The 24,917-nt window shown below is 45.1% G+C and overlaps 1 protein-coding gene across 1 annotated transcript in view; it reads right to left on the bottom strand.

Annotated features, from left to right (window-relative positions):
- Positions 1-2,461: 2,461 nt before the first annotated feature.
- Positions 2,462-24,917, bottom strand: part of PIK3C2B (phosphatidylinositol-4-phosphate 3-kinase catalytic subunit type 2 beta) — a 51,593-nt gene continuing 29,137 nt past the window's right edge. The window contains exons 22-32 of the mRNA XM_004375249.2: positions 24,373-24,506; positions 16,393-16,562; positions 15,258-15,414; positions 14,779-14,888; positions 13,600-13,801; positions 13,092-13,216; positions 12,110-12,227; positions 9,920-10,001; positions 9,365-9,471; positions 7,170-7,298; positions 2,462-6,655 (exon numbers count right to left, since the gene is read on the bottom strand). Coding sequence (XP_004375306.1) covers positions 6,467-6,655; positions 7,170-7,298; positions 9,365-9,471; positions 9,920-10,001; positions 12,110-12,227; positions 13,092-13,216; positions 13,600-13,801; positions 14,779-14,888; positions 15,258-15,414; positions 16,393-16,562; positions 24,373-24,506 — 1,523 coding nt within the window. The 3' untranslated portion in view covers positions 2,462-6,466. The remainder of the gene's footprint in view (positions 6,656-7,169; positions 7,299-9,364; positions 9,472-9,919; positions 10,002-12,109; positions 12,228-13,091; positions 13,217-13,599; positions 13,802-14,778; positions 14,889-15,257; positions 15,415-16,392; positions 16,563-24,372; positions 24,507-24,917) is intronic.

The raw sequence follows: 24,917 nt of genomic DNA, 5'->3' as shown, positions 1-24,917 counted from the left end.
TTTTCCTGTAACATAACTTTCTTTCTCACTAACAGATCATTCACACTGACATAGTTTAATATTACCCATTTAAAAAAACAACAGAAAAGCCTCTCCCTAGATAAATGCCCCTCTCCAGTTTCTATGCCATTCAGCAACATTTCTCAAGAGTTTCTATACTCACAATCTCCACTTTCTCATCGCCTAATTTTCTCTTCAACCTGCTCCAATGTGGCTTTCATTTTCACCACTCATTCAAGTATCCCTTATGAAGGTCACCAAGAACATTTTGCCAAATCTAATTCTCTGACCATACTTCTTTTCTTTAGGTTCCCTTGGTACTATTCTCCTAGCTTCCTACAATTTCAATGGCTGCTCCTCCTCTTCCACCCAACCTCTAAATGTTGGCATGTATCAGAGCTCAGTCCACCCACATCTTTTTTTCTGCTCATTAAAAATCACCTAAATGCTGATGACTTCTATAGCTAAACTTCCAGACTGATCTCTCCTTTGGGCTCCAGATTCTATATTACTTCTCCACTTAGATGTTTACCAGTCATCTCAAATTTATCATGATCAAAACAAAACTCTTAATTCAGCTTCACCAACCACATCTTCCCTATCTCAGTAATGCCACCACAGTACTCTTCACCCAGGTGCCAAGCCTCCAAACTTAGGGTCATCCACAACTCTTGTCTTTCCCTCAACTCCGTATTGAATCCATCAGCAAATCCTATCAGCTCTACCTTCAAAATATATCCAGAATCTCACTACTTTTCACTATTCCCAAGCCACTATCATTTCCCTTCCTGCTGTTTTGTGCCGTGGAGTTGATTCTGACACAGTGACCCCATACGATAGAGTAGAACTGCCCCATACAGTTTAAACCACCAACCTTTCAGTTAGCATTTGAGGTGCTCAACCACTGCGCCACGTGCAGAAAAACCAAACCCTTTGCCATCCAGCAGATTCTGATTCATAGTCACCCTATAGGATAGAGAAGAACCGCCCCATAGGATTTCCAAGGCTATAAATCTTTATGGATACCAAATGTTGCATCTTTCTCCTGGAGCAGCTGGTCAGTTTGACCCACTGACCTTTTGGTTAGCAGCCAAGCGCTTAACTACTGCACCACTAGGGCTCTTATTTCTCTCCTAGACTGCTGCAAAAGGTTTCTCTTCCACTGTTTCCATTCTTGATTCACACAGCAGCCAGAAGGATTTTTTAAAGATGTAAATGGGAGCATTGCAGTCCCTTTTTCAAAAAACTCTAATGGTGCCCCCATAATACTAAGAATAAAATCTAGAGTTCTGACTGCCTTTAAAACTCAGTTCAGATATCTCCTCTGTGAAGCCCTCTATGCCCCAACCCTCCCCTTTTCAGCCCTTCCACCTTGTCTGTACCACACTGCACTGTAATTGTTTCCGTGTCTGTCTCCCTAACTAGACTATGACCTCCTTGAGGGCAGGATCCACACCTTTTGTCATCTTAGTAGTCACAGTGCCTGCCCCCTTGCCTGACCCAGAGTAGGTCATCAGTGTTGTTGACAAGTCCCAGCCACCAGAATTACCTCCCAACATAAGATGCTGCCTCATTTTTTTCCTAAATTTTACTGTTGTTGAGAATATACACAGCAAAGCAAACACTAATGCAACACTTTCTACATGTACAATTTAGTGGCATTGATTATACTCCTCGAGTTGTGTAACTACCCTCATCCTCCTTTCCTGAGTTGTTTCTCCCTCGTTAACATAAATTCACTGCCCCCTAAAGTTCCTATCTAACCTTTCGAGTTGCTGTTGTCAATTTGATCCCATATAAATAGTTCCTAGAAGAGCATAATGCTTGTAAAAAGGGCATGGGTGTGGCATCTGACCTCCTCTAACCTCCCAAGGGGGAAGAAGAATCAAGATCAGCAGCTCAGGGCTGATTCCTATGAGGCAGAGGTTAGACATGCCTCCTCTCTCTGCCATCTTTACCAATTCTGACACCAACCGTCCTTCCCACAGCACTCTCTACTTCTCTGCTGGGTTTGGTAATTCATTTCAATGGCCACACAGAACTCACAGACAATAGTCACGATTATGGGGTTTATTAGGGAAGTAACAGGTTACAATTCAGGTTGAGGAGCACTCAGGATGCAGTCCTTCTATCGGGACTGACTCTTCCCAGTTGTGCTTGCTGGCAGGCCTCTCCCAGGCCCCTCAGCCTCTGCCCTCCTCAGGCAAGTGTTACAAAGCTCTTTTAGCTCTGCAGTTAAGAGTCCGGGAGGCACCCCACTGCCAGTAAGCTTCGGCTGGAAGGCGCTCAGCTCTAGCTCCACAGGTCTGCAAACCTAGCTCCACGAAGTGGCTGGAGGCACCCTACTCCACCACGAACCTCCTGCCCAAAGGCACTCAGCTTTCTTGCTCTGTGGGCTGGGAAGCCCACCACACTGTCTCCTGCCAGTTTCTCCTGCCGCTGTTTCTCTGCCACTGTGTCCATTCTTCAGTGTTACAGCTCTCAGTTCTAGAAGCTTCTTAGCGCAGGGATCCCAAATCCAAAGCACATGCTCCACTCTTGGCTCTCCTTCCTTGGTGCTGGTAGGATCCTCTCCTTCCCGCCTCTTGGGTGGCTCATTTCAAGCCCAGTGTATCTCAAAACTGACCAATCCCCTTGGTGGGTCACAGTTACGCTATCTGCACAGTCCCACCCAATTACTTGGGTGGGAGTTACAAGACCATGGCAAGAAAGGCCACACAAAAGCAATCCATCGCACCACAGAGCTCAAGGCCATTATTATTTACCAGTTAAGTTAAACTATTGTTTGGTTTTAAGATGATTTCAGGGGATATTTTTGGCTTAAGGTTCAAAGATTATCTCAGGGCAATAGTTTCAAGGGTTCATCTACCTTCTATGGCTCCAGGAAGTCTAGAGTTCATGAGAATTTGAAATTCTGTTCTGCATTTTGATCAGGATTCTTCTATAGGAACTTTGATCAAAATGTTGAGTAATGGTAGCCGAGTACCAACCAGTTCTAGTCTCATGGCAAAGGAGGCAGTTGTTCATGGAGGCAATTAACTACACATTCTATATCCTCCTCCTATTCCTGACTCTCCTTCTTCCCCTGTTGCTCCAGGTGAATAAAGACCAATTGTGCCTTGGATGGCTGCTTGCAAGCTTTTAAAACCGAAGGCACTATGCAAGGAACTAGAAGGTAGAAAAGAAGCACTAAACACGTTATTAGGATGCTGTCTCACTTTTGACCTTTCAAATCCAATCTAACCTTACTCCCAGCCACCTCTCTTTCAACTTAGAAAATCAACCTCCTGGGCTTCTTTTCTCTTCTCCCCAGGAAACCCCTCTTTCCTACTCCCCAGCTCTTCCATCCCACTCCCTCAGGGTAGTTCAGATTTCTACGCCAATTGGCCAAGAAATTTCCTAAGACTCTTGCCAGATTCAAATTCTAACTTTTAAAGGGTCTATAGGGACTTGTCCAGAACTGCGGTGATACCTCGAAACCACTTAGAAATATAACAGGTAACACTTCCCACTGTTTACTACTGAAAATCCCTTGGAAGTCCCCACAAAATTCCCCAGCATGAAATATGACTCCCCACTGGGGAGTTTTGAAAACTTCTGGGTAAAATGCCTAACAAGGGCCGTATCACTTCCATTCTCCATTTGGGGGGTTCAATTCTGGGATACAGGTCTGCTGTCACAGTTCAATCCTAATGAGGCATTTAAGAGTCTTGGTTTCCTCTCTTATAAAACGGGCTTGGTTAATATCACCAGGCAGTAAACTTCTCAAATGCAGAAGATTGTCTTAATTTATCTTCGTAGCCCCCTCCCTCATGGTACCTGGTACAGGGCCCAGTGCACAGCTCCAGGGGGTGTCAGTCACACTGTCTTCTTTGGTAAGTGCTAATAAGCACAATGTTTGTTGAAAGAATGAATGAATGAGCCATGTTTACTTCCCAGGGTCGTTGTAATGAAAAATGACATCATATATATTAAAGCACTCTGAAAACTATCAAGTATTACACCAACATAACCACCACCAGTTGCTGTTGAGTCACTTTTTACTTATGGCAACCCTACGTGTGTCAGAGTAGACCTGTGCTCCATACGGTTTTCAATGGCTGATTTTTAAAAAATAGATCACCAGGCCTTTCTTCTGAGGTGCTTCTGTGCGGACCAAAAGCTCCAACTGTTCGGTTAGCAGCTGAGCATGTTAACCATTTGCACCACACTCAGGGGCTCCAAATTGACATAAGGGATTATATTAAACATTGCCAAGGATGAATAGCACAAGATGTGGAGTCAAACAAACCTGGTTTCAAATTCCAGCTCCATGATTAACTGGCTGTGTGCCCTTAGGCAAATTACTTAATCTCTCTGAGCTTCACTTTCTTCATCTGTAAAATGGGGATGGTAATACCCACCTGATCAAGTTGTTGTGATGATAGATTTAGCAGACAAATGTACAATGCCTTCTGCAGGGCATTAGTACACATAAGAGTTGCCTTCTGTAAAACGACTACTGTTATATTTTTATCTTGTACATCAGATGGTTTAACCTGAACATTTAAACATCAACCAATCTTGAAAATGACATTTTTCTCAGATGTCATTTATTAGAAAATACAATTCCAGAGAAAATAGGAGATACAGGGCGTCTGGGAAGTGGATACAGTACACAGACCTCCTTAAATCAGGGGCATAAAGGGTCAAAATAAAATGAGTTAACGGGCAAAAAGCCAGCAACCCATCTGTGGTCCATTCATCTGGAAAAGTCCCACTCCCATTCCTCACTCCCCCAGCCCCTCTCCACAGCAGCCTGCTTCATTCTTGGCATTTTTAATTTAAAAGAACAATTTAGACTCCCTTGCAGGGAATGGAGCTGCTTTCTCCAGTTATGGAATGAGTCGGCAAGAGGGGGAGTCTCCTCTGCTTGGAGTTGGAAAGGAATACAGTAGGTAGGTCGAGGGGAGGTACAGCTTGCAGGATGCCCTTATTTATTCCTTTCCACCTCGCAGGGCACAGCCAGCTGATTCTGGGTGAAAAAGTTCATATCAAATCCAAAGTCTCTCCCTCTTTTTTAAGGAGGACAACCTTTTGGAGTGAAGTGTTAAAGAGTGAACTTAACATCTGCCTGGTAAAGAATAAAGAATATGAAGAGATAAGAGACCCGGTCTCTTTCTCCCAGCTCCTGAGCTCAGCTACAGGGGATAATAATCACTACTCCAAGCCAGCCTCCTCATGACCAAAGGTAATTATTGGAAAAAAACAACTATTTCGACTGAACTCCCCCACCCCATGCCCATTTCCTCGAGTTAGGGCATCCCTTTGGCTCCAGGTTAAATAGGTTTATGGCCCCACAGAATGAGGGGAATTCTTATAAAAAGTGTGACAGAAAAGGGGCTTGGGGAGATGAAGCATAAAAGAAAGAAGTGGAGGGTGATAGGGAATGCTTCCCAGAAACCACCTAGCAGGCAGCCATGTTGGCATCTGCAGCCTAGGGACCCTTTCCCAGGGCCAAGACACCCTCAGGAAAACTAAACCTAAGGGCCGAGGCAGATGATATCTCATAAGAGAAAAATTAAGAGAGACTAGGGGGAAGCACCCCCAGCGTATTCATAGGGAGCAGGTGGCTCCCAGAAGGGCCAAGAGAAGGGAGGGGACAAGGGGTAGAGGACAGTATTCAGGGGAAGTCCTAACAAAGTAGGGGATGATGAGAGGAAACACTCACCCCAAAAGAGCACGGGTCCCTGAATACAGGTCCTTGGCAGAACCCCAATACAAAGGCCCTTGCTTACACACACAGGTATCATGGCGCTCTCCTTTGGAGGCAAACTCAGAAAGGCCCGGGGCCCAGGCCTCAGTCCAGTACTCCCTGCCCTCTCTGCCTGCCCTTAAAGAGGGAGAGCTCTAACTGAGGACAACTGGGCCCCTCCCCAAATAATTCCTATAGATAGAAAAACAAAAACAAACAAATAAACAAAAAACCTAGGGAAAAGTCCAATAAGAACCTTAATCATACAAAAAGTCCAAATAGTTTTCCTCTCTTGCCTTCTGAGGCATATGTATGTCCCTTCTCACAAGGCTTCCTGTCCAGTTAGGACAACATTACTATTTCATTTTTTAAAAATAAAAATAAAGATATCCACCCACCCTCCCTCAAAATGCTATTCATATAACCCACCCCCCCACACTCCAAACCGGGCATTGCTCCCTTGACACAAGGTAAACTTAAAACTTCGCTGAAACCTCACAGCCTCCAAGGGGCTGCGCATCACAATCATCCCAAGTTTAGTCTTAGAGGAAAGGACAGCAGAGAGCTTCTTACTCTCCCCGCCTCCTGTCATGGAGGACAGATCCACCTGGAGGGAGAAGAGTACCCCCAAGGGCCCTGGCCCTTCACAAGGAAAGGAAGTGTCAAGCAAGGGAGACTCCTCCGCCCCAGCTCCTGCCACCATCCTGGAGTCAGACCGTGGCTTTACTGAGTTCACAAGGTCCCATGACTTCGAGATCCCAATGCAAACCAGCCAGTCTTCTCCTGAGCCAGATCTAGCTCTCGCAGGCGGATGTGCACCTCCCCAAGGAGGACATTCTCCCACAATCCTTGCTCACTCAGCACACTCAGCTGTAGCTCCCGTTGCTGCAGGTCTCCCCTGGGAATCCCATCATACACCAACTGCAAAAGTGGAGAACAGGGAGAAAGGGAAGTGGTGAGAGAGGGAACTCGAAGAATCCAGAGGCAACATGGAACAACGAGATGCTTAAGTCTGTGGTGGTTCGATCTGGCTGTGGCTAAGAGCACTTGATCTCTTTAACCCTACAGAATCCAAGGGAATAGAAAAGGTATACGGAACCCAGTTCTGTTCTTTGTTCAGAGTCCAAGCAGGTGAGGGCTTTTTACTGAGGCTCCTGCTCATGTTCAGCATAGACCAGCAGGAAGCCCCCCAGAGGACAGGGGCCAGGCCACACAGAGCTGTGGAATCTACCCTAAGAGCCAGAGAGTAAATATTTTAGGCTTTGCAGGTCATATGGTCTGTGTTGCAGCTACTCAACTCTGCAGTCGCAACATGAAAGCTGCCACAGATAATATATAAATCAGTGGATGTAGCTACGTTTCAATAAAACTTTATTTACAAAAACAGGCATAGTTTGCTGACCCCTGTCCTACCCCCACCAAGTTCCCCACACACCATCTCATTGTAGGTGGGATTGCAGGTTTTCCGAGCCACTTTGGTTTTCCTCTTAGTGGTCTTCTGAGGGTCAGGAAGGAGGTAAGTCTTTACATAGGGGTCAGGGTCATTCCCATCCTGCAGCAGTTGCTACAAGGGAATGAAAACACAAAACATAAAGATTCTCATCACCACTCCTGTGAGCACACCCTCATCCAGACTCATCTCCCACACCTGGCTTCTTCAGTACACAGGTAATTTATTTGTCCGCCTCCCATCTCACTCCATCCTGACAGAGAAATCTGCCATGATGACATTACGTCTTCTGCTGAAACATCGATCAGATCATCCATTGTCTCGAGTCCATACTTTTTATCTGAATGCTCAGGGCACCCCATAATGGGGTCTATTTTCAAAGAACCTTCAAGTCCACAGCCATCCTCTTGCCACAATCTCTGTCTATTTTATCATTTGGCCCACTAACCTCTCGTTGTTGTTAACTGCCATTGAGTTGGTCCCCAACTCAGGGACCCCATGCACAATGAAACGAAATGCTGATGGGTCCTATGCCAAACTCATGATTAGTTGGGGTCAGACCGTTGATCCACAGCGGCTCCTTTCCTTTTTTTTTTTTTAAATAATATTTTATTGTTTTTTCAGTGGAAGTTTACACAGCAAATTAGGTTCCCTTTTGACAATTTCTCCACAAAGTGTTTAGTGACATTAGTACATTTTTCACAGTGTGTCAACTGTCAACATTCCCTCTCACTGCGCTCTGGTTGTTCGATCCACAGGGTTTTCCCGGACTGATTTTCAAAAGTAGATCACCTAGTCTGTCTTAGTCTAGAAGCTCCACTGAAGCTTGTTCAGCTTCCTAGCAACACACAAGCCTCCACAGACAGATGACAAGTTGCTACGCATGAGGTGCGTTGGCTGGGAATTGAACCCAGGTCTCCTGTATGGAAGGTAAGAATTTTACCACTGAACCACCACTGTCCCGCTTAACCTCTTAACCGCTAAGACATGAAGAAATGAGTCAGAGGGATTAAGTTGCTTGTCCAAGGCAGCCAACTAGTAAGTGATTTACCTAGGCTGATCCTTTTAAAATGTAAATCAGATCATGTTACGCTTCCGCTCAAAACGCCCAACAGCTCTCACCTCATTCAGAGGAAAAGCCAAAGTCCTTGCCATGGGACCCGCCAGCTCTGGCCTGCTGTGCCCTCTCTGAGGGCATCTCTCACTGCTCTCCCCTCTGCTCCATTGGCTGCAGCCACACTACCCCAGGCAGGCCCCCGGCTCAGGGCTTTAGGATTTTACTGCTCCCTCTGCCTGGAACAATCCTCCGTCAGAGGATTCTCACCTCTGTCTTTGCTACAGTATCTCCTCGTTAGTGAGGACTTCCCTGACCACTTTATACAAAATCTCCACTCCCTCATCCCACTCTAGCATTCCTTCTCTGCTTTCTCTCTCCACATAGCTCTTGCCAGCAGCTGACATGCCATGTATTTTTCTTATTTATTTGTCAGGCTGCCTCTTCCAACTAGAATGTAAGGTCCCTGAGGGCACAGATTTTTGTTTTGCTTACCACTGTAACCACAGCTAATGTCTCACTGCCTGGCACATAGTAGGCACTCAGTGAACATTTGTTGAATGAATGGATGATGGTGTGAGAGTGAAACCCAAGTCTGTCTGATTCCAAAGCTCCTCCTACTATAACTACGCAAAGTGCCTAGCCAGGGTACAGCGCATAGTAGGTGTTCAATAAAAATTCCCTCCCCCTTCCTCTCACAATGTTCTTGGAATCCATAACAAAAATTTCATAATTATATATTGCCTTGATTATGCTCGATGATGCCATGTGTCTGCCTTATCTCTAGGAAAAAAGTCCCTTGGGCCTCTTCCTTATAATTACCACGGTAATAATCGTATACCTGATACTAGGCACTGTTCTAAATGCTTTACATGCATTATCTCATTTAATCTCCATAACAACCCTATGAGGTAGTGTACTAACATTATCCTCATTTTAATGAGGCTCAGAGTAACTAGGTCACTTGCCAAAGATCACAGCTAATACGAAGCTGTGTCTTGTACTATTCGGTCATATCACAGGCCTGGTTACTCTCATGACATGGGGACAGAGAAGGTCTGAGCAGCCACTAAAGCACCAGAAAAAGACAGAAAAAGAGCCAGATGAGGGTTGCCCGTACACTTACCAAGTCCCGAATATGCATCACCATAATGAAGAGTTTATTGTTTTTATAGGAGATGGACAGCTTCACCTCCCCTCCTACCTTCCCGATGGGCCGGGCCCATGAGCCATCTGTAGGGACAAAGAAAAGTGAGAAAGCTCATGAGGTCAGCCATGTCCCTCTCTGGGGGCAGGCAGATGTTTCTAGTTTCCTTCTGACTCTTCCTGCTCCCCGCCCCCCACCCCCGGCTTCATGTCCAATTTATTCAGGGACTGGGGCTTCCTGGCACCCCCTGGGGGATCTGCATAAGAGGAGTCCATGAACATGATGTGGCATTGGGTCGGGATGGGTCTATCCGATTTGAAAGTGTAATCACCAACTGAATATCCAAGCCCTGGGGAACCTGGCCAAGGAGATATGCACCCCACAGCCTGAGTGGGAAACCTGATTCCCTAGCCAGTAAGGAAAGGAACTGGAGACAAGGAAAAAGATCTGTGGAGAGGTGGGGGCAGGAGGAGAAGTCACCCTTAGGAGTGGTTCATTGGGGCTGGCAGGGATGTCACAGAGGAGGCACTGTACCTGAGGATTTGGGAGCTGGGCTGGCGCCTATAGCCTTCTCGTCCCGGGGCAGGGGGTGGAAGAAGGTATACACCAAATCACACTGGAATGAACCAGAAGACGGGGTCATTATTCAATAAGACAATGGCACACTAAAAAATGTGTGTGGGGTGGGGGGGTGGTTCTTCCAGATGAAAAGAGACATAAAATGTAACAGCCAAATGTGCAATTCTTGTTTGCCTCCTGGCTCAAACAAACCGACTGTGAAAAGACATCTCAGGGACAAGAGGGGATCTTCGAATATGGAATATGTATTGGGTGAAATAATGGCAATGTGATGATGTGAGAATATATCCTTATGTTTTAGAGATGCACAGTGAGTATTTAGGGGTAGAATGTCATGGTGTCTGTAATTTAAAATACGTCATAAAAAATAGATGATCAGAACTGTTAAGGTGAAAGATATATGGGCACTTGTTATATTGTTCTACTTTTCTGTAGATATGAAAAAAAAAAAGAACAAATAAAACTAGGTCACACCAGGTCACAAGCAGTTTGTTCTCTCCCACTGCATACACAGACACACACAGACACACACACAGACACACACACACACACACACACAGCCATCAAGCACAGAGAAAAGCTTGAGCCAAGCTTGGACACAGACCATGAATCCCACTCTTGAGAACGTTTCCTAACTAATTTGAAAAACGAAACACCTAAATGCGTTCAAATACCCACTTTAGCATTAATACTAGGAAAAAATGGGCCTAATTTACAATGTCTTTTAAGAAGCAAATGGTAAAGGAAGTTATGGTATTGTAAGTTACTATACTACTAATTTAATACAGATATTTAAAGTTCTGGCATATGCTTACCATAGATGCTAAGTAGAAAAAAAACCCATCAAATTATGTTTAAGCTATGAGGACTGTTGTTGTTAGGTGCCATTAAGTGGATTTTCGACTTACAGTGACCCAGTGTGACAGAGTAGAACTGCCCCATAGAGTCTTCCAGGCTGTAATCTCCAGGCGTTTCTCCCAGGAAGCTGCTGGGTGGGTTCCAACTGCCAGGCTTCTGGTTAGCAGCCAAGCTCTTAACCATTGCGCCACCAGGGCTCCTTAGGACTACTGTAAAAGTCACATTTGCATGTGGACAAATATAAAGGAATCGTGGAAAACAGAGGTAGATGATTTAGTTAGGCTGATGGGATTCCTGATGACTAAATTGTTTTTATGCCCATTACAGTATCACTTGTTAAAACATATCTAAGTGGATACACACACACACTCAATCTGTTTAAAATTCCTTTTCCTCAGGTTCTGATCATTCTAATCCCTTTGGGATGGCATCTCTCCTTGTGACTGGCTGCATGGAAGTGTCCATGTTATGAATTGAATTATGTCCCCAAAATATATGTCCCCAACCTCTATGCCTGTGGTTATAATCCCATTTGGGAATGAGTTGTGTTTTTTTTTATGTTAATGAGTCAGGATTAGTGTAGGGCGTGTTTTAAGTCAGTATCTTTTGAGATATAAAACAGATTAAACAAGCAAGTGAGTAAGCAGAGATGGGGGGAGAGAGATGTGAAGCCACATGAGATGTCAAGTCACGTGAAGATCGACCAGGAGAAGCTCAGAAGAGACAAGGACCTTCCTCCAGAGCCGACAGAGAGAGAAAGCCTTTCTCTAGAGTCGGCACCCTGAATTCAGACTTCTAATCTCCTAAAAAACTGTGAGAAAATAAATTTCTGTGTGTTAAAGCCACCCACTTGTGGTATTTCTGTTACAGCAGCACTAGATAGCTAAGACACCAAGGAACTCTAAAGAACTACAAGGAACGCTAAGGAAATCCTGGGGCTACCGACAAGGAAGGCCTACCCCCCACAGCCATGCCCTGAATTTGGACTTCTAGCCTCCTACACTGTGAGAAAATAAATTTCTGTGTGCTACAGCCCGCATCTGTGGTATTTCTGTTACAGCAACACTAGATAACTAGCACAGTGCTCAGGATCTCTGTGAGGCTGGAACCACTGACCTACCCCTTCTCTTCATCTTCCACTCAGAGTTCAGAGCACTGGCCATTTCACCACCAAAAACGGAAGAGCCAGTCCCCCTTCCCTGATTCCCAGCAGGCTGGGACCCTTCCACTCCCCGCATCCTCCACATCAGTGACCAGGACAGCCAGAAAGGAGGAGAGTGGACCCACCTCGGCCACCTCAGGGACTGCGTGGATCAAGTGCCAGATGTAGCCATTTAACTCCTCCCTCCGTCGCTCAGCCACAGCCTCTCCCCAGGAGCGGCCAATCACAAAGCGACTAGGGAAGCTGGGTGGCGAGGTGGGCAGTGGTGATGCAGGAGGGGAAAGATGGGGAAAGAAAATTAGGAGACAACAAGCTTTTTTCAAATGTCATTTGCTGTTTCAGTCACCTGACCCACATTTTCCAATGGCCTCCCTTCCCGGAGACCGCTACCCCACCTCTCCATTCCCCCGGCCCCAGCTCCCCAAGACTGTGCCAATGACACACGTGCTCAGCATCTCACACCAGACAAGAAAACCAAACTGTTCCACAGAGTCCTGTGGCTCCCTGGGAGTGCCTCGGGGGCTTCACAGCTCCTTAATTTTTCAATCAGATTGTCTCCAACCAATGTAAAAATTCATTTGAAAAATAGTTTTACTCTTTAAACAATTAGAAACTTTGAAACAGAGTCACATTCAGTCAATCCCCCTGCCTTTGGACTAGTTTGCTTTCCTTCTGGCAGGTGGGCCCAAGCTTATTTTCAAGGCTGTAGTAAGACCTCTAAGGAGGCCTGGTTGCCCAGTGTTTAGGCACTTGGCTGCTAACCGAAAGGTCAGCGGCTGGAACCCACTAGTTGCTCCGCGGGAGAAAGATGTAGCAGTCTGCTTCCTTAAAGATTACAGCCTTGGAAGCCCTATAGGGCAGTTTTACTTTGTCCTACAGGGTCACTATGAGTCATTATCGACTCAGTGGGCAATGGGCTTAGTAAGACCTCTTGAGGGTATCAGGAGATCTTGGCCAGCAAGGGGAGCACTTCTCACCAAACTCATTACCAGGCCCAGTAAAGCAGCTAGAGCTTTGAAAGAGGGATTGGCACCCCCATGCAGTCCTGCCCACCCCCATCCCATCTCCCTCCCCAGCACTCCTCTGTGCAGAGTAAAGGCGTGCTACCTGGGCAAGAGGGAAGAAGGGAAGAGCAGCCGCAGCTTATTGTGTAATTCCTGGAACTCCTCAAACGTCCGCTGGATGTAAGCGGCCTCGTGAACATTCTCTCGCATCACCTTTACCATGTATATCTACAAAGGCCCAGATTTAGGGTATAACTGCCCACCCCTCTGCACCCAAGGAAGGGAGCAGATTAGGGAACAGTGTGTGTGTGAAGGGTTCATTTTCTAGGGAAGAAGACAAGAGTGCCTCCAATGGAGATGAATGGTTTCTACAACAGGAATCTGAAAGCCAAGTTTTCCTGTACATGTTCAGAGGGAATCACCATCCAATTCAGCCCCGATTCTAGGTAGGCCACCTGAGCAAGTGACAGGGAAGTAGTCTGGGAGCACTTCCAGGGAGGATGCTCAGACAACTCCAGTGCCCACTGCATGGGGTGTGAAGAATAGTCAGAACTCCAATAAGCTGGGGTCAGTAGGGAGCATGACGGAGTAGGATTGGAGAAGACGCTCACATAGCCCTTGCTGGGGTGGAAGACCTTCTCATGGCGGCAGAGAAAAACATCAGTGATGCGGCCCGAGCTCTTGAGGGTGTGTGTCCGGGGGGCAAAGGAAAGAGTCAGCCGGTCATCTGAGCCCGTGAACTTCATCTGAGCCAGGTTATGGATGAAGAAATTGAGCTTTGTGGCTACACTGCCCAGACTGGACTCAATCAACCTGTTGGTTCAAGAGGATGGGATGAACAGGATGTAGCCACGGACCCAAGTTCCCAGTGCCTTGATGCAGCTACCACAGATCAAATCCTTTTCATTATGAAATATCCTCATAGAGGGCATGACTGGCACGCAATTATCTATATGCGATTTACCTGTGTGAATCCTGGGGTCTTATCTCTCCTTGCGGCCCATGGTAGGAAGGAATTAGGGAACCCACTGTGTGGTGACCATGTAAATGTCTAAATATTGTTCTTAAACTGAATTCCAAGTTTGTTCAGTACAATGGAATTTCACCAAGGACTTATTAATATACATATTTCAATTCAAAAGGGAGTTCTATGAGTTGGAATCAACTCAATGGCACACACCAACAACATAATCAGCTTGTAAAACAAAACATAAAAGTAACAAAAACAAGACAAACAAAAGGAGAGGTTCTATGTTAGACCCAACAGAGAAAATTTAGTTCACTAAGCTCCAAAAAGAGTGCATAATAAAATGGAGACATAATCTACATGGACAAAATTACAGGCATTAATACACAGAAACATCCCTCGTCTTCAGACTAAAAGTTTTAGTTCCTAAAAACTGTCAAATATGGAAAAATCAAACCATGGGCTTCCATGTTTTTACAAGGGTGGTGGGCCTGATCCCAGAGAGCTAAAAACTGTTACAAAGTCCATATTATACCTTGTCCCTTAGACACAGTCTTCGGCTGGGATCTGGTAAGAGTGGAAGTAAAAGGCAGACTGCAATGCCTCTATATACAAAAGTTAGCACTAAAATGTACATGGGAAACTGAGGCAGAGAGGAGCAAAGTGATTTACCTAAGCCAGAAGCAAAGGTGGGACAACAGAGCCATGCTGTCAGCTTTAGGCTGCCATCTTAGCCTTTCCCATTCCCTAGTCCTGTTCTACCAGTCAGGCAGCCTGGAAATTACTCGGGGTGGGCAGTGCTCCGTTTTGTACAGGGTATTACCTTGTGAAGTAGGTCGTGGCATTGGCCTCTGTGTCCTGAGGCCTCAAGGCATCATACACATACTTGAGGTCCTCCAGGTCTGAGAGCTCAGGGATCCCACAGGACAACATCTAGAAGGTGAGGAAAGAAGAAGAAATAGTATCTGTAATAACAAGGAATCCTTGCTTCTTCCCCACCATAAGGCAAGATTTTCTATAGCTAAGCTCCCTGACCCTTCTAGAGGGTGGCAGGAGGCAGATCCTGTGGGCAGTGGCTAGAGGGTCATAGGGGTTGGGGGCTGGAGAAGGGAGTCCGACACTTGCACAGAGACTACTGTCCCCAGGTACCCTAGGTTCCTGCCTTTATCTGGGGCAGGCAGGTGCTCAGTTGGGGCTTAGAGAAGTGGACCTCCAGAAATCCTTTGAAGCAAGACAGGGGAGTCTTACAGATGGTGCCAGATGGTAAGAAGGAGGGGTTCAGCCAAGGATGGAGCTCCTCACCAGGCCCAGAAGGTTGAGGAAGAGGTGGGTGTGCTTGCGGATGAGGTTGTAGGCTTGGCAGCAAAGGTCAACAAAGTCATGGAAGCGGCTGGAAGGTTTGTCACCCCCGTTGATGACATACGCCATGTCCGAGGTGAAGACAAAGGGGGCACGGTCCCTGGGCCAAGGGGAACATATAGATAGAAGGTCAACATGGAGGAGGAAGGCTCCCTTGTGGACTGCATCAGGGGATGGCGTCCCTCATCCCTCATATGAGCCCGGATAGATGGGGCTCTCTCTAACTTTTTTCTCCTTCCCCTACCTTAATCTTAAAAGATCACAAGTCAGTGACATCACTAGGAGGGTGTGGGGGGTGTGGACCGCACTGGGTGATACTGTCAGAGGGGGTGATGTCAAAATGTCTGTCGATAAAATTTTTGTGCATTGTTTCAACAGAAATTTATTATGTTTTATAAAAATATCCCTGTAGTTAGTAAAAACAACAAAAAATTTTTTTGTAAGCCCAGCTTACATGTATCAGTATACCCACAAGCCTAAAACTCTACGCTAATTTACTTTTTAAACCTTCTAATGCACTCCAGTCAGAGCTGTCATTATTACCCAATTACAATGATGCTTCAAATCACGTGGTTTCGTCTGCATGCGCTGCAAGCGTGCGCTGTTGTTCTCATTGCTGCCACTGTCTCTATAGTCGCTGATTTTGTCAGAATTTCTGGTGTTTTAGCTATGATATTGTGGTAATTAGCACGGGGGGGTGACATCATGAGTTACAGCACTGGGTGACACCAACCCTAGTGATGTCACTGCCACCAGTAACAGCTATTCCACATCTTTCTCTGGTTCCCTGTCTGTGAGCAATCAATATTTTTTCCTGACTATCTAATCATGTTCTCTTTTGCTGAAGTTTGGGCTCATTTTCGTTTGCTCAGCCTCAGGAGGGAGGGAGAACAGTTGGTCCCCATCTTCTTCTGCATGGCCCTATAAAGACTTGGCCACTTATCCAAAGCTGGTCAGCTCAGAGTCCACGCTCAGAGGCCCACTTATCGTGGGCTGTTTTCCAGCTCTGAACCATTTCTGTTGACCTCCCTGACCTATACACTGTACCCACATATCCTGGATTCTGGAGACCACTTACCGCTTGATGTTGCCAAACATCTGGGCATGGCCCAAGAAGCGGCCAAAATCTATGTGGAACATGTGGCCAGTGGTCTTCAGCATAATGTTGTCATTGTGTCGGTCACAGATGCCCAAGACATAAGTGGCCACGCAGCAGCCTGCGCAGGAGTAGATGAAGTTCTCCACAGCCTGGGAGGAGTGAAGGCAGATGGAAGGAGAGGACACAATGCTCACCTGGAGGGGCTCCAGGAGGCACAGCCAGGCTGAGTTCAGCCTCCCTCTCCTGTGAGCTCCAAAAGCACCTTGCATCAGCCTGTCCAGCCCTCATCACACACTAACATACACACTCACACATGTAGGAACGTCTACCATATCTTATGCAGTATAAGGAGATGGAAGGCATATATTATGTCTACCTCCACCACCCTTTCTGAATTTCTTCTCCTTTGTCCTTTCTCCTATGGAGACTGGTTGAAAAGAGTGGATTAATCTGGGGGCACTGACTTGACTGGCCCAGACTGAGGAGAGTACTAGATGGGAAGACTGAAGTGCACAGCATTCCCAACTGGTCCTGAGGATCTTAACTCAAGCACCGAGACTGTGCAAGATGAAAGTAATAATAGTAGTCATTTGACAAATGGTATAACTTTTTGTATTGTGATAAATATATACACAGCAAAATGTGGCATTTCAACAATTTTCACATGCACTGTTCAGTGGCATTAATTATGTTCATGTTATTCAACCATCACCCTTATTCATTCCAAAATTGTACCATCACCCTTAACAGAAGCTCAGTGTCCCCTAGGCAGTGAGTCCTCCTTTCCTTCTCCCTCCCTCCCATCCCTAGTAACCACTAATAAACTTTGGTCTCTATACACATGTCTATTCTAGATAGCTCATATAAGTGCCCTTTTGTGACTAACTTATTTCACTCGGCATAATGTTTTCAAGGTTCATCCACGTTGCAGTATGTATCAGAACTTTATTTCTCTTTAAGCCTGAGTAACATTCACAAATGGTAACTTACACGTGCTAGCGTACTGCAGTAGGTATTTGACTCTTGTCAGCTAAATCTACTCTCCCAATTTTACAGATGAAGAAACTGAAGCTCAGAGAGATTAAGTAATTTGCCCAGGGCACACAGCCAGCCAATCTGTGAGCTGGGATTTGAACCCAGGCTTGTGTTTTGATTCCAAACCTTGTGCTGCTCCTCCTAGACAATGTTTGATGCAATCCCTCATGCTGGTATAAGACTTGATAGTTTCAAATACTTTCACTGGACATAGACCAGTGAAATAGCATCAAGAATCCAGAAATGAATGCATCCATCTCTGGGCAACTGATTTTTGACGAGGAGTCAAAGTCCATTCAATGGGGATGAAACAGCAAGAAACAGTCTCTTTAACAAATGGTACTGGCAAAATTGGATATCCACGTGCAGAAAAATGAAACAGGACCTATACCTCACACCATACACAAAAATCAACTCAAAATGAACCAAAGATTTAAATGTTAAAGCTAAAACTATAAAGCTCTTGGAAGAAAACATAGGGACAAAACTATGGGACCCAATTTAAAAAATAAAATAAATTACCAAACACAACTATTAATCCATGAACAGGAGAAGTCAAACTAGATAACTGGAACCTCCTAAAAATTAACTACTTACGCTCATCAAAAGACTATCAAAAGAGTAAAAAGCGAACCATCACACTGGGAAAAAATCTTTGGGAACGACATATCTGACAAGGGTCTAATCTCAATAAAATATACAGAAAACTTCAAAACTCAACGAAAAAAGACTAACAATCCAATTTAAAAATGGGCAAAGGACATGAACAGATACTTCACCAAAGAGGACACTCAATTGGCCAACAGAACACATGAAAAGATGCTTGCGATTATAAGCCATTAGAGAGATGCAAATCAAAACTACAATGAGATACCATCTTACCCCTGCAAAAACGGCACTTAAAAAAAAAAACAGAAAACACAAATGCTGGCGAGGCTGTGGAGAGACTGGAAGCCTTATCCACTGCTGGGAGGATTGTAAAATGGTACAACCATTATGGAAAATGGTATGGGATTTCTCAAAAAACTAGAAATGGAACTATCTTATGATCCAGCTATCCCACTGTTAGGCATATACCTTAGAGATCGAATATTAAAGACACAATCAGACATATGCACATCTATGTTCATTGCAGCATTATTCACAATAGTAAAAAGATGGAAACAACCTGAGTGCCTGTCAATGGATGAATGGCTAAACCAAATGTGGTACATACGTACAATGGACGACTATGTAGCCATAAAGAATAACGATGAGTTCTCAAAATATATTATAATGTGGATGAAACTGGAGGACATTATGCTGAATGAAGTAAGTCAATCACAAAAGGACAAATATTGCATGATCTCACTATTATAAAAAGATAAGAATAGGTATATATACTGAAACCAGTGTTCACTGGTGGTTACCAGGGATAGGTGGGGAGCAGGGATTTCACTCTCTGGATAGTAGACACTTGTTGTTTTGGGGGATGGGAAATATAACACCAAATGTGGGTGAAGTGCGCACAGCCTGACCAAGGTAAATGAAATCACTAAGAAGTACACAAGAAAAAAGGACTTTTTGGTAAATGCTAGGACATACACAACTGTGCAACAACAACTTAGTAACAGGAGTGTGGACACATGTATGTATGTATGCATCCAAGAGCGTAGGTGTGTATATGTGTGTATATAGGTGAGATATCTAGATACACCTACATGAAAGTGTATATATCCGTAAGTATATGCATCCATATATATTCATATATACGATAAAGCACACAGGGAGCACAAACATGGGTACTTATTAAACACCTCATGGGATTGGTTTACAGGCTCTGAAGGCTTAGGACCATAGTCTCATGGGACAACTCAGTCAGTTGGCATAATATAGTATGTAAAATTTACATTCTACATCCTAGCTGGATTAGTAGCAGCTAGGGTCTTAAAAGCTTGCAAGCTGCCATCTAAGATACAACTATTGGTCTCTATGCATCTGTAGTAAAAAAGATTGAAAGAAACCAAAGACTCAGAAGAAACCAGTCCACAGGACTAACAGTCTACATGAATCACAACCTCATCTACCCTGAGACCAGAAGAAATATGGTGCCTTACTACCACTACCATCCATTCTGATCAGGAACACAGTAAATGGATCCTGATAAAATGGGAACAAAATGTGGAACAGGACTCAAATTCTTTAAATGTCCAGACTTACTGGACCAGTTGAGAGTGGAGAACCCACCAAGACTATCGCCCTGAGATACTCTTTAAACCTTGAACAAAACTACTGCATGAGGTTATCTTTTAGCTAACTAACAAACTGGCTCGTAAAATAAACAATATCACCCATAAGTACTGTGCTGGTTTAAAAAATCATCTATGTGAGACCAAACAGTCAACATTTACTCTAAAGCAAAGACAAGGAAGCAAGGGGGCAGGAAGATTAGATTTCTGGAAATGGAACAACTAGAATAGAAATAATGAGAAAGTTGCACACTGTGTAAAATGTAACCAATGTCACTGAACAAACTGTGTATAAATTGTTAAATGGGAACTTAACTTGCTGTGTAAACTTTCAGTGAAAACACAAAATTTTTTTTTTTTTAAAGTGCATTCATTGATATCACTTTTCATCACAACTACCCTGAGAAGTAGGCATGGCTCATTTACTAATTCTTTCAACAAACATTTACTGACCCTGCGCAGAATTCTCCCACCCTTCCCCTTGCCCCAGATAAAACTCCCATTCCCAGAGTTCTTGATAACAGCTAACTGCTAATTAAAGTCACTTCACTCCGAAGAAGGGCTGAGGCAGCTTAACACTTCTGGGGAGTGTTTTACACTTGAAAATCAGACAACTCTAGTTGGTAAAATGTGTTAGAGATATTTTTGAGTTTAACGTAGGGGGAGAGGGATCCCCCTTATCTAGTCTGGTTAACATCTGTCCAGGAAGTAAAAATACATGGAATCAGCACTACAATGCACTTTGTGAGGTTTTTAGAATTCTCAGGAACTCGAGAAAGTCTCATAGCAGAGGGCAATAGCTGCCACAGCCAACAAGGAATGTAAAAAATTGGGAATGAGAGAAAGCTTCCCAGATGTAGAACACCTGCCCTCTTTCTCTCCACAAATTTCCATCCGTCCTTCAAGCACCCTCCTTGAATTCCACGCTGTTCCCAGCCCCTTCCAGCTCAAACTGACTTCTGCTCCTTCTCTGAGCCCCTACAAATCCACTGCCACCACCATCTACTCAGTGCTTAGTCTACACTCCCCTAGGGTTTGTTTGTCACCATGGAGGTGGATCCCAACTCTTGGTGACCCCATGCACAATGGATCAAAATGCTGCCAGGTCCTGCACCATCCTCATGATGAGTTGAAGATCAGTTCACTGTGATCCACAGGGCTTTCACTGGCTGATTTCTGGAAGTACACTGCCGGGCCTTTCTTCCTAGTCTGTCTTTGTCTGGAAGCTCTGCTGAAACCTGTTCAGCATCATAGCAACACGCAAGCCTCCACTGACAGATGGGTGGTGGCTGTGCATGAGGTGTATTGGCTGGGAATCAAACCTGGGTCTCCTGCATGGAGGGTGAGAATTCTACCACTGAACTATCACCTATACCCATCCCCCATGGTTTAGGGGTCTTATATCCCAAGTGATTATAAGCCCCTCTGCAGGCTTCCTGGCTGCTCCAGAAGACCTATAAAACCAGCCGCACACAGGAGCCCTCCTCCACCCCCACCCTGCTGCTTGTCATATTACAACTGGATGATCAATCCACAGGAAACTAAGAATGGAAAGTCTATAAAGATATCACGGAATTCACCTTCTGGAAGACAAAGATGATTTCTATGAAAGGGCAATACATATATGAATGAAAAGAAACTGCTCATCAAGTAATATAGCCCACCAACTCCCATTCCTGACCTCACCTCCATCAGATTGTTTTCCTTTCTCAGATATTCCTTCTTCCTTAAATCCATCCTATCTTGGCTCCTAAAATAGCTGTATGCCTGTGGGAAAATGACTCGGTGCTTATCACCTCACTAAATTATGCCAGGTGTTAGCTTCCTACTGACAAGAAGTCTCATCATATAAAGGGACGCTCTCCTGATTTAGGGGCTTCACTTGCAGGATGCAGGAGAACCTCTCTGATGAGTAGCTGGACAAGAGAAAAACGTCTCTAGTTCTTTTCTCCTGGAAGTCACCACAGGGAACTAGCAGCATTTTGCCAGTGGAAGAAGCTATCTTTCCGAGACCACCATTAAACATCTGTAGACTGTTAAGAGTTGGCAGGGCCTTAGCAATTGTTCAGTCCCCTCACCTTATAGATGAGGGAACTGAGACTCAAAGAAGTTAACTGATTTGCCCAAAAATTACAGCAGGCAGGTAATGTGACAATCTTAACTCAACTCTTTCTATTATACTATGTGTGTTTTCCCCGATGAGATTGTTGGGGGGTGGTTTTCTTTATGCCTGAGTATGCCAATATAACCCACCTCCACAAAAAGCCCCTCTACTCTTGGAGAGAAGTAATAGCAATTCTTCCCCGTCGCCTCCATGTATTATTTATCTTCCATATATTTTTCAGGCATTAAACAACCATCATGCAGCAGCACTGTGCTAGGTATTAGAATTATGATTACTTCCTACCAACGTAACAAGCGTCATAATAAATGTGATGGATGTAAGTAATAAGAACACACACAGAGACACTAACTCTGCCCTGGGGTATTAAAGAAGGGGGTAGGTTTCAAGGGATGGGGAAGGGAGAAATGGCGTTCCAGGCAAAGGGAATACCATTGTCTAGGAGCATCGAGGGAAATGCAAGCAACCCTCCGAGCCAGAGCACAAGTCAGCATAAGATGGGAAAGCGCAGTGGATAAGACTGCAGGGGTAGACAAGGCTGGATTATAAAAGGCTGTGCATGCAATGCTAAGGAGGCTGGACTTATCTTTAGGACATAGGGAGCTACTGAAGAACTTAGAGCAAAGGAGTGACATGGGCAGGTTTGCACTTTATAAAAAAAAAACAACTCAGGAAACCAAGCAGAGGATGCAGTGGAAGGAGGAGAGGTCATTCCAGTGGTACAGTAGACAGCGAATAGCTGAACTAAAGCGTCGGTAAGGAAATAGAAGGAAGAGGTCAGAGTTGGGTGATATTAGGGAAGAAGAATCAACCGGGCATGACTCGGCAGGGGGTGAGGCAGGAGAAAGCATCATGAAAACTCACGTGTCTATGGTTTGGGTGACTGAATGGAGAGCATCATGCCATTTAATGATAGGAAACACACAAAAAGCAGGTTTCAAGAGGCGAAGGAGAGACAGAAAATTTGGTTTTGCCCATACTGAGTTGGAGGCATTGGTGAAACACGAGTGGACAAGTGCGACAAGCAGGTGGCTAAGAGTATAAAGCTGAAAGGAGGGAAGAGAGCTAGAGGAATAGCTTTGGAAGTCATCAGCCTACAGATGGTTGTTACAGTAATGAGAGAGGATGAGCTGACACAAGAAGAATGCAAAGAGCGCACAGCAGGCTAGGAATTAAACCCTGGGGAATGCAAACATTTAAGACCATTTAAGGTCATCTAATTACATGTCCGGAGCCCTGGTGGTGCAGTGGTTAAAAGCTCAGCTGCTAAGCAAAAGGTTGGCAGTTGAAATCCACTGGCTGCTCCTTGGAAACCCTATGGGGCAGTTCTACCCTGTCCTATAGGATCACTAGGAGTCAGAACTGACTCGACAATAATGGGTTTGGTTTGTTTAATTACATGTTCACTAAACAACATTCTGATTATAATTTGGCTTCCCATGTAGGTTTTTCCTCAGGGATAAAATGCATTGATTAATATAAAATTAGTATTTGGATCCCCTTGGAAGTTAAATTTATATAAATCAGCATTCTGGCTTATAGTCATTCTCTTATAGGTTTGGTTACTGTGATTTGTTCCCTCCTCCCCTACATCTAATTATCCCAGGGACTAGCCCCGTGAAGCTGTGGACCAGCCCTGGACAATAGCAGGCCACAAAGTCCTATCACCTAGTAAAGTCCCACCTGAGGAACAAGCCAGCCTCCTTTCTATCATCTCTGTCTCATACTGAACCCCAGTCCTAGCTTCGAGTTACAGCCTGGCCACAAACCAGCTCCATGAGGAGCAACTAAGTGAATCTTAGTTCACATCTACGAAAAGAGGGATTGGACTAAAATGACCTCCAACGTCTCTCCCAACAAACTCTTATTCTATACGTACCACTGAGCCTCTGAGAGCCCAGCAGGAATTGAATGGATGCATGACTAGGAGGGTTCTGAAAAGCTGGCCCCCCTCCTTCAAAACTCTCTCTACCAGGAAGGTCCCTGGGTGGCACAAACTCGGCTGGTAACCAAAAGGTTGGCCCAGTTGGAACTCACGCAGCATCACGGAGGAAGAAACGGGCCTATGGATCTGCTTCTGTAAAGACCACAGCCAAGAAAACCCTATGGAGCAGTTCAACTCTGTAACACATGAGGTGTCCTAAGCCACAAATCCTCAACAAAAACAAAGTTAACAACAAAACTGGATCTGCCAGGGAAACTCAATTTTTTGTTAATGAGGCCATATCAATGCAGGGTGCGTCCTGACCCTAATCACTTTTGAGATGTAAAAAGAGCAGGTTAGACACAGAAGGAAGCAAAAACAAACACAGATGCAATGTGAAGACTGTCAAGAAACTGAGGAATTCTGGGGCCACAGAGGCTGAAGGCCACGAGGACCTTCCCCGAGAGCCTACAGAGAGAGCTCTCCCCTACATCCCGTACCCTGAGCATGGACTTCTAGCCTCCTAACCAGGAGAAAATCAATTTCTGTTTTTAAAGTCCACCCACTTGTGGTATATGTTACAGCAACCAGGAAAGCACGTCGACAGCCAAGCGCCAGTCAGGCACGCGTACCCCAGCCCCCGGGCCTACCTTCTCATACTCGTCCCCAGGGTTGTGCTTCTGCAGCCAGTCGGCCAGGGGCCGGTCCTTGAAGGAGCCCGTCACCCCGTGCTCCACCTGGATCTTGCGCAGGGTCTCGGCGTTGGGGATCATCTCTACCATCCCTGAGAGAGGAGGAATCAGGATCACCCTCCAGAGCAGAGTGAAGGGGACCGTGGGGAGTGGACTGCGAGGCTCTGCAGGAAGCTCCGCTATGAATCAAGCTGGAGGGCAGGTGGACTAAGCCTGATAATAGGGGCACGAAACGGGGGAAAGGATAACGGTGGAAAGGAAGGGCATTCCCAAGTCTCATATTCCATCCTGTGGCTTGCTGGTTTCCCAGTTCATAACTACTGCTCCTTTTATATTCTCAAATTTTATAATGGAAAATTTCAAATATATGTAAGAACAGAGAAAACTGTATCATGAATTCACATGTAGCATTACCCACCTTCCAAAGTTATCAACAGTTTGCTAATTTTGTTTCATCTAGTTCATTCGCCCAACCCTGCTTTTTTTTTTTTTTTTTTTCCCCT

This window comes from Trichechus manatus, unplaced genomic scaffold (assembly GCF_000243295.1).
Source record: "Trichechus manatus latirostris isolate Lorelei unplaced genomic scaffold, TriManLat1.0 scaffold00035, whole genome shotgun sequence".
Classification (NCBI taxonomy): Eukaryota; Metazoa; Chordata; class Mammalia; order Sirenia; family Trichechidae; genus Trichechus; species Trichechus manatus.
The sequence above is the reverse complement of the archived record's forward strand: the minus strand, read 5'-3'. Positions and strand labels throughout refer to the sequence as shown.